Source organism: Oncorhynchus tshawytscha, linkage group LG12 (genome assembly GCF_018296145.1).
Source record: "Oncorhynchus tshawytscha isolate Ot180627B linkage group LG12, Otsh_v2.0, whole genome shotgun sequence".
Taxonomy (NCBI): Eukaryota; Metazoa; Chordata; class Actinopteri; order Salmoniformes; family Salmonidae; genus Oncorhynchus; species Oncorhynchus tshawytscha.
This window is the reverse complement of record NC_056440.1, coordinates 6677324-6687283: the sequence shown is the minus strand read 5'-3', so window position 1 is coordinate 6687283 and position 9960 is coordinate 6677324. Positions and strand designations below refer to the sequence as shown.

Genomic DNA, 9960 nt, shown 5'->3' with positions numbered 1-9960 from the left:
CCGTATAGTTCTAAAATCCCTGATGGAAAAATGATTAGTGTAAAAACGATTGGAACCATTTCGGGGTTTTATGACTCCATACTGTGTGACTCAATAGCCTTGATCTAGATCAGTAATTTTGTTGTAGCCCTGAACCAGCTCACCTGATTCACCCAGTCAAGGTCTTGATGATTAGTTGATAAGTTGAATCAGGTGTGATAGATCAAACACATGTGGAAAATCTCAATTGCACACTCCTCACTTCCTCTCTCCCTTCTCTAAACCCATTGGAGTTTTGTCATCCAATGGGTTTTGAGAAGGAGGTGAGTGCAGTATGGAACATTGAGCAATGGTGGAAGCATTGTGTGAATCTGTTGTCTCCAGTACAGTTGGTGAGAATGACTGGAGGATGGTAAAGAAGAGGGGAGAAAAAAAGGGATGGAAATTAACAGCAGTTTATGGTTGGAGTGTGACGAGAAATTCCTAAACCAACTCACCCCCTAGACCTCCTTACCCTCCTAGACCTCCTCGACCACCTCACCCTCCTAGACCTCCTCACCCTCCTAGACCTTCTCACCCTCCTCGACCACCTCACCCTCCTCGACCACCTCACCCTCCTCGACCTTCTCGCCCTCCTAGACCTCCTCACCCTCCTAGACCACGTCACCCTCCCAGACCTCCTCACCCTCCTCACCCTCCTCAACCACCTCACCCTCCTAGACCACCTCACCCTCCTAGACCTCCTTACCCTCCTAGACAACCTCACCCTCCTCGACCACGTCACCCTCCTCGACCACCTCACCCTCCGAGACCACTTCACCCTCCTAGACCTCCTTACCCTCCTAGACCTCCTCACCCTCCTCGACCAACTCACCCTCCTAGACCACGTCACCCTCCTAGACCTCCTCACCCTCCTCGACCACCTGACCCTCCTTGACCACCTCACCCTCCTAGACCTCCTCACCCTCCTCCTCACCCTCCTAGACCACTTCACCCTCCTAGACCACCTCACCCTCCTAGACCACTTCACCCTCCTAGACCCTCCTCACCCTCCTCCTAGACCTTCACCCTCCTCGACCACCTCCCCTCCTTGACCACCTCACCCTCCTAGACCACTTCACCCTCCTAGACCTCCTCACCCTCCTAGACCTTCTCACCCTCCTCGACCACCTCACCCTCCTAGACCACTTCACCCTCCTAGACCTCCTCACCCTCCTCCTCGACCACCTCACCCTCCTAGACCTCCTCACCCTCCTAGACCTCCTCACCCTCCTAGACCACGTCACCCTCCTAGACCACGTCACCCTCCTAGACCTCCTCACCCTCCTCGACCACCTCACCCCTAGACCACTTCACCCTCCTAGACCTCCTTACCCTCCTAGACAACTTCACCCTCCTCGACCACCTCACCCTCCTCGACTTCCTCACCCTCCTAGACCACTTCACCCTCCTAGACCTCCTCACCCTCCTAGACCATCTCACCCTCCTCGACCACCTCACCCTCCTAGACCTCCTCACCCTCCTCGACCACCTCACCCTCCTAGACCACTTCACCCTCCTAGACCTCCTCACCCTCCTAGACCTTCTCACCCTCCTCGACCACCTCACCCTCCGAGACCACTTCAACCTCCTAGACCTCCTCACCCTCCTCGACCACCTCACCCTCCTAGACCTCCTCACCCTCCTAGACCTTCTCACCCTCCTCGACCACCTCACCCTCCTAGACCACTTCACCCTCCTAGACCTCCTCACCCTCCTCGACCACCTCACCCTCCTAGACCTCCTCACCCTCCTAGACCTCCTCACCCTCCTAGACCACGTCACCCTCCTAGACCACGTCACCCTCCTAGACCTCCTCACCCTCCTCGACCACCTCACCCCCCACTTAGACCACTTCACCCTCCTAGACCTCCTCCTACCCTCCTAGACAACTTCACCCTCCTCGACCACCTCACCCTCCTCGACTTCCTCACCCTCCTAGACCACTTCACCCTCCTAGACCTCCTCACCCTCCTAGACCATCTCACCCTCCCCTCGACCACCTCACCCTCCTAGACCTCCTCACCCTCCTCGACCATCTCACCCTCCTAGACCACTTCACCCTCCTAGACCTCCTCACCCTCCTAGACCTTCTCACCCTCCTCGACCACCTCACCCTCCGAGACCACTTCAACCTCCTAGACCTCCTCACCCTCCTCGACCACCTCACCCTCCTAGACCTCCTCACCCTCCTAGACCTTCTCACCCTCCTCGACCACCTCACCCTCCTAGACCACTTCACCCTCCTAGACCTCCTCACCCTCCTCGACCACCTCACCCTCCTCCTAGACCTCCTCACCCTCCTAGACCTCCTCACCCTCCTAGACCACGTCACCCTCCTCGACCACCTCACCCCCTAGACCACTTCACCCTCCTAGACCTCCTTACCCTCCTAGACAACTTCACCCTCCTCGACCACCTCACCCTCCTCGACCTCCTCACCCTCCTAGACCACTTCACCCTCCTAGACCTCCTCACCCTCCTAGACCACCTCACCCTCATTGACCACCTCACCCTCCTAGACCATCTCACCCTCCTTGACCACCTCACCCTCCTAGACCACTTCACCCTCCTCACCCTCCTAGACCACCTCACCCTCCTAGACCACTTCACCCTCCTAGACCAACTCACCCTCCTAGACCACCTCACCCGCCTAGACCTCCTCACCCTCCTAGACCACCTCACCCTCCTAGACCACCTCACCCTCCTCGACCACCTCAGCCTCCTCACCCTCATAGACCTCCTCACCCTCCTAGACCACCTCACCCTCTGCACCCTCCTAGACCTCCTCACCCTCCTAGACCACCTCGACAACCTCACCATCCTAGACCACCTAGACCACCTCACCCTCCTAGATCACCTCACCCTCCTAGACCACCTCACCCTCCTAGACCACCTCACCCTCCTCTCCCTCCTAGACCACCTCACCCTCCTCTCCCTCCTAGACCACCTCTCCCTCCTAGACCACCTCACCCTCCTCTCCCTCCTAGACCACCTCACCCTCCTCTCCCTCCTAGACCTCCTCTCCCTCCTAGACCACCTCACCCTCCTCTCCCTCCTAGACCACCTCACCCACCTAGGGAAAATAACGAGTGAAAGGTGAAACCTCTGTCAATGATGTAACTTTCTTGTGTAACTGAGTCATTGGGTTTTCATATGAATGGAATGACTTCGTTGTTGGCGTTCTGTCTCTACTATTGGTGATCATATTCTCTTCTTCAACAGACTGAGTGGGCTAACAGTGTTATGATGTACTTCTATATTAGAAACTAAACTAGACAGTAAACAACTTTTTGTGGGTCATTTTGTATAGCTCTAATACTACTGGAGAAAATGATAATCTCTTGTTTCTCCTTTTATAATGTGTCTTGTCATTGTCATCTTGTTTTACACATTCAGTTGTTTTAATTGATCTAAAGTGTTCAATGGTGACATTTAAGTAAAATGGTAGAAGATGTGACCGTGTGTGTGTGTGTATGTGTGTGTGTGTGTGTGTATGTGTGTGTGTGTGTGTGTGTGTGTGTGTGTGTGTGTGTGTGTGTGTGTGTGTGTGTGTGTGTGTGTGTGTGTGTGTGTGTGTGTGTGCGTGTGTATGTGTGTATGTGTGTGTGTGTGTGTGTGTGTGTGTGTATGTGTATGTGTATGTGTGTGTGTGTGTGTGTGTGCGTGTGTGTGTGTATGTGTGTGTGTGTGTGTGTGTGTGCGTGTGTGTGCATGCTTGTGTGTTTCCACTTTGAGGTGAACATCAGTCCACATCCTCTAGTATAAAGAGAGAGATCAGAGAGCATCACAGCACCATAGACCCTGAACTACTGAGGTTACATCAGTTAAATAACCATGATCCTCTCCACAGCAGCCAGTTTCTGGACCTCTACCATGATCCTTCTATATCTGCACTCAGGTAGGTGTGTGTTTATGTTTATGTTCTCTGACAAATATGTATATGATTATTTCTCTAATTAGTTTCTGTTGGTGTTTTGTCCAATGCTCCTAGGTGACTGTGCAGAGATCATTGGTGGAAAGGAGGTGAAGCCTCACTCCTTACCCTACATGGCTCTACTGGAGGACAACAAAGGAAACAAAATGTGTGGAGGAATCCTGATCCACCAGCAATGGGTTCTGACTGCGGCCCACTGTACTGAGTAGGTCCAATATCTGTCACACCCCGAGGGCTCTCTATGGTGTTTTAGGTCAGGGTGTGACTAGGGGGGGTTTCTAGGTATTATATTTCTATGTTGGTGTGTGTGTGTGTGTATGGTTCCCAATTGGAGGCAGCTGATAGTCGTTACCTCTAATTGGGGATCATACTTAGTTTGTCCCTTTTTCCCAGCTGCGATGTGGGATATTGTTTCGTATGTGTGTGATGTAGTTCACGATCGTTATATCGTCGTTGGTTTGGAAGTGTCACTATCTTTAAAATGTGGAACTCTACTCACGCTGCGCCTTGTTCCAATTATTCATACGACGGTCGGGACAATATCAGTGTTGTTGTCCTTGTACAGATGCTGTCACTGTAATGGTTTGCTTAGCAACTCCGTCTCAAATGTTAGATTTTTTTTACATTGTGCTTCTGAGATCGTGTCATTGTATTTGTTGGGCTGCTTTCTTCAGCTGATCTAACCAGAAGGTTGTGTTTCTGTCTGAAGCATCAACAGGGTGTTTCTAGGGGTCCACTCCATCAAACAGGAGGAGAAGGAGACTAGACAGGTCTGTAAGGTGAAAGGTCGCGTCCCTCATCCCTGTTATGACCCCGAATTCAAAGTCAACGACATCATGCTGCTGAAGGTCAGTCACTACTGTGGTGTCAGGCATTATTCAAAATCTAGAGACGGTTGAAGGAGAATTGACACGACCCTCTTCTTCTATCCAGTTGGATAAGAAAGTAAAGCCGACTAAGGCGGTGAGACCTCTAGCGTTACCTGTCCCTGTGCCAGACGTCCAAGCAGGGACCCCCTGCTCAGTGTCTGGATGGGGCGCCACCGAGAACAAAGCTAAAACCATGTCTGACGTCCTGAAATCTACCAACGTCACCGTGATCGACAGGAGAAAGTGTAACTCTGCAGACTACTACAACATGACCCCAATCATCACCTACAGCATGCTGTGTGCCGGCTCTGTGGACAAGACCAGGGTGGACTCATGTCAGGTGTGTGTGTGTGTGTGTGTGTCAGAGGAGGCTGGTGGGAGGAGCTGTAGGATGACAGACTCATTGTAATGACTGGAATGGAATTACTGGAAAGGTGTCAGACATGGAAACCACATGTTTGACTCCATTCCATCGATGCCGTTCCAGACATTACAATGAGCCCATCCTCCTAAAACTCCTCCTACCAGCCTCCTGTGTGTGTACTCGCTGGTGAAGTTGTAATATTTTGCAGGGAGCCAATGATCAACCATTGATACATGCGTTAAACTGTATATCTTTTGTAAATGACAAAGTAATCATGTATGAATTGATGTGCTGTGTGTTTCAGGGAGACTCTGGTGGCCCGTTGGTGTGTGGAGGTGAACTAAGGGGAGTCGTGTCGTTCGGTACAAAATGTGGCATCAAGACCAAACCTGGGGTGTACACACTCATATCGAAAATGTACCTTGACTGGATCAACAAAACCATGAGGAAGTCACTGATTGACTGATTGATACCTGCTTTTCTCAATAATTTGTGAAACTATTTAATATTTACTGAATTTGAATTATAGCTCATGTGCTGGAAGCTGTGAAGGATGTTTGAACTTGAACTGGCCAAGCTTTGTGTGAAGATGTGCAGTGATGTAATGTGAACCTAGGCATGTGACGTAGGTACAAAATGGGAAAATATGTGTAACCGATGTGAACTCTCTCTGAGACCTTGAAGTTGCTGTTTCTCTGCAAGGTTCTTTTGTGGAGTGATGGGTAACGATACTTCGAGGGTGGCTGTCGATGTGTGCAGAGGGTCCCTGGTTCGAGCCCAGGTCGGGGCGAGGAGAGGGATGGAAGCTATACTGTTACATATGGATAAAGGAATTGCTGACAAAAATTAAAATGTGAAAACAAACAGACATTTCATGTGTTTTATCATCCTTTTAAATGGACTACTATGTTTTCACCCTGACATGTCACGTCTTGTTCTAGTTGGAAATGAAGTTAGTTAGTAGATAGTTCAAGACTGGAAGTGTCATTTTTTTAAAAACATGAAAGTCACACCGTGAGAAACGTCTTTCATCTGAAAAACCACTTCCTGTCACCGTCTCAACCTTAGTTACGGAAACATACACATCCTCAGGGCCCAACGTAGTCATCGGAAAAAAACAGAACCGTCACCGTCCAATCCAATGATGCGAATAAACCCTGGAGGGAGTGGTTATCTAGTAAGCAATACTATACACATTAAAAATATGTTTTTAAAACTGTAGAAATCATTAGGAGAATATCACAGCACTGGCAGTTAAGTAAATACTGTGAAACACAATCCTTCCACTGGAACTGCAGATGTATTCTGGACATTTTCAGAACTTACAACGCAAACATAAAAATGAATCCTATGGGTGTAGCACCTTCAATACATGCATTTCTATAGCCCCCCAAGGTATATTTTTACAGGGGAGTATCAAAAATGGCTTTGCGGTGGCTTAAAAAACAGAGACCCCTGTTAGTCATCTGGTGTTAACAAAATAAAAATTGTTACATGCACCTCATACAACAGTTGTAGACATTACTGTGAAATTCTTACAAGCCCTTAAAATGCAGTTCAAGAAATTGAGTTAAAATATTTGCTAAAAATGTTTTTTTTAACATAAAATAACACAATTAACAATAACGGTACTATGTACAGGGGGTACCGGTACCGAATCAATGTGCTGTGTTACAGGTTAGTTGAGGTAATTTGTACATGTAGGTAGAGGTAAAGTGACTATGCATAGATAGTAAACATAGAGTAGCAGCAGTGTAAAAAGAAAGGAGGGAGGGGGTGTCAATACAAATAGTCCGGATGACCATTTGATTAATTGTTCACTAGTCTTATGGATTGGGGGTAGAAGCTGTTAACGAGCATTCTGGACCAGGACTTGGCGCTCCAGTACCACTTGCCGTGAAGTAAGAGAGAGAGAACAGTCTATGACTTGGGTGACTAGAGTCTTGGACACTTTTTTGGGCCTTCCTCTGACACTGCCTAGTATATAGGTCCTGGATGGCAGGAATCTTGGTCCCAAGTGATATCCTGAGCCATAGCATCTTACGGTCGGATGGCAAGCAGTTGCCATACCAGGTGGTGATGCAACAGGCCAGGAGGCTCTCGATGGTGCAGCTGTATAACTTTTTTGAGGATCTGGAGACCCATGCCAAATCTTTTCAGTCTCCTGCAGGGGAACAGGTGTTGTCGTGACTTCTGCACGACTGTCTTGGTGTGTTTGGACCATGATAGTTTGTTGGTGATGTGGACACCAATAAACTTGAAACTCTCAACCCGCTCCACTACAGCCCTGTTGATGTGAAAGGGGGGGTGTTCGGCCTTCCTTTTCCTATAGTCCACCATCAGCTCCTTTGTCTTTCCCATGTTGAGGGAGATTGTTGTTGTCTCGGCAACACACTACCAGGTCTCTGACCTCCTCCCTATAGGCTGTCTTATCGTTGTCAGTGATCAGGCCTACCACTGTTGTGTCGTCAGCAAACTTAATGATGGTATTGGAGTCGTGCTTTGCCACGCAGTACAGGAGTACGGAAGTACAGGAGGTGACTAGGCATGAACCCCTGAGAGGCCCCCATGTTGAGGATGAGCGTGGCAGATGTGTTGTTGCCTACCCCACCTGCGGGCGGCCCGTCAGGAAGTCCAGGATCCAGTTGCAGAGGGAGGTGTTTAATCCCAGGGTTCTTAGCTTAGTGATGAGCTTCGTGGGAACTATGGTGTTGAACGCTGAGCTGTAGTCAATGAACATCATTCTCACATGCAGAGCGATTTAGATTCCGCCATCTGTGGTTCTGTTCAGACTGTATGCAAATTGGAGTGGGTCTAGGGTGTTGATGTGAGATATGACCAGCCTTTCAAAGCACTTCATTGCTACCGACTGAGTGCTATGGGCGGTAATCATTTAGGCAGGTTACCTTTGCTTTCTTGGACATAGGGACTATGGTGGTCTGCTTGAAACATGTAAGTATTACAAATTCGGCCAGGGACAGGTTGAAAATGTCACTGAAGACACTTGCCATTTGGTCCGTGCATGCTCTGAGTACACGTCCTGGTAATCCGTCTGGCACCGCGGCCTTGTGAATGTTCACCTGTTTAAAGGTCTTGCTCATATCAACTAGGGAGAGCGTGATTACACAGTCGTCCAGAACAGCTGATGCTATTATGCATGCTTCAGTGTTGTTTGCCTCGAAAGGGAGCATAAAAGTCATTCAGCTCATCTGGTAGGCTCGCGTCTGGTGGCTGGGGTTCCCTTTGTAGTCCGTAATAGATTGCAAGCCCTGCCAGATGCAACGAGCTTCAGAGCCGGTATAGTAGGATTCAATCTTAGTCCTGTTTTGGCTCTTTGCCTGTTTGATGGTTCGTCTGAGGGCATAGTGAGATTTCTTATAAGCGTCCGGATTAGTGTCCCGCTCCTTCTTTTTTTTAACCTTTATTTAACCAAGTCAGTTAAGAACAAATTCATATTTTACAATGACGGCCTAGGAACAGTGGGTTAACTGCCTGTTCAGGGGCAGAACGACAGATTTGTACCTTGTCAGCTCGGGGATTTGAACTTGCAACCTTCCGGTTACTAGTCCAACGCTCTGACCACAAAAAGTAGCAGCTCTTTAGCTCAGTGTGGATGTTGCCTGTAATCCATGGCTTCTGGTTGGGATTCTGGTTACTATTATTTGACCATGCTGGTCATTTATGAACATTTGAACATCTTGGCCATGTTCTGTTATAATCTCCACCCGGCACAGCCAGAAGAGGACTGGCCACCCCTTATAGCCTGGTTCCTCTCTAGGTTTCTTCCTAGATTTTGGCCTTTCTAGGGACATTTTCCAAGCCACCTGCATTGCTTGCTGTTTGGGGTTTTAGGCTGGGTTTCTGTACAGATCTTTGATATATCAGCTGATGTAAGAAGGGCTATAAAAATACATTTGATTTGATTCTGGTTGGGATATATACTTACTGTCACTGTAGGGACGACGTCGTCAATGTACTTATTGATGAAGTCAGTGACTGAGGTGTTATACCCCTCACTCGGTGAGATCATCCCGTTTTTTCCCCAGTGATTACACGTTGGTCAATTGAACGAATGGAAGGGGCAGATTACCCACTCGCTGACTAATTCTCACAACCCGATCTCTTCCCCCTGTATTTCCGTCTTTTTAATTTTACGCTAATGATGGGAATTTGAGCCTGGTCTCGGAGAAGCAGTATATCTTTTGCGTCGGACTCATAAAAAACGAAAATCTACATCCAGTTTGAGATGAGTAACGCTTTTCTGATATCCAGAAGCTCTTTTCGGTCATAAGAGACAGTAGCAGAAACATTATGTACAAAATAAGTTACAAACGATGCAGAAAAAACCCCACAGAAAATTGCAGTTGGTTAGGAGCCCGTAAAATGGCAGCCATCCCCTCCGGGCACCATTACCAAGCCAGCAGTGTTTCAGTTATTAATGCATTTATACATGCTGTAAAGGATAATCAACAAAAGGCTATGCACTCTGTTGAAAATAATGCATGAAAGGTATACCACGACACTCTAGCAAGTGGCTTTATCCTTCCAACAGAGTTTCATTACTTTCCTAGAGAATGCATACAGCCCTGAGTTGATTATCCATTATAAATGTGTTCAACATCCACTGATGTAGAGTAGCTAGCAAGAATACTAGATAGCTACTGTAGTTGTCTTGGTAACCAAACGAACAGACATGCTAGCTTAGCTAATCAGTGCTGCTGACTTGCTATTACGAAAATCGGAAAAATCAACAACGCCAATAATATTTTCAA

General features: G+C 48.2%; 1 protein-coding gene across 1 annotated transcript; it reads left to right on the top strand.

The window, feature by feature from the left end:
* Positions 1–3719: 3719 nt before the first annotated feature.
* Positions 3720–6047, top strand: LOC112263954 (granzyme A). Its single transcript, XM_024440578.2, has 5 exons — positions 3720–3919; positions 4013–4160; positions 4665–4803; positions 4889–5164; positions 5493–6047. Exons 1-5 carry the CDS (start codon positions 3856–3858, stop codon positions 5652–5654), a joined length of 789 nt encoding a protein of 262 aa, XP_024296346.1. The 5' UTR covers positions 3720–3855; the 3' UTR covers positions 5655–6047.
* The last annotated feature ends 3913 nt before the right edge of the window (positions 6048–9960 follow it).

Bases quoted from the DNA above. Each gene is read 5' to 3' on its own strand.
- LOC112263954 (XM_024440578.2), top strand. From the start codon at position 3,856: ATGATCCTCTCCACAGCAGCCAGTTTCTGGACCTCTACCATGATCCTT. The intron at 3,920-4,012 runs GTAGGTGTGTGT...CAATGCTCCTAG, and splicing joins CCTTCTATATCTGCACTCAG to GTGACTGTGCAGAGATCATT. The intron at 5,165-5,492 runs GTGTGTGTGTGT...TGTGTGTTTCAG, and splicing joins CCAGGGTGGACTCATGTCAG to GGAGACTCTGGTGGCCCGTT.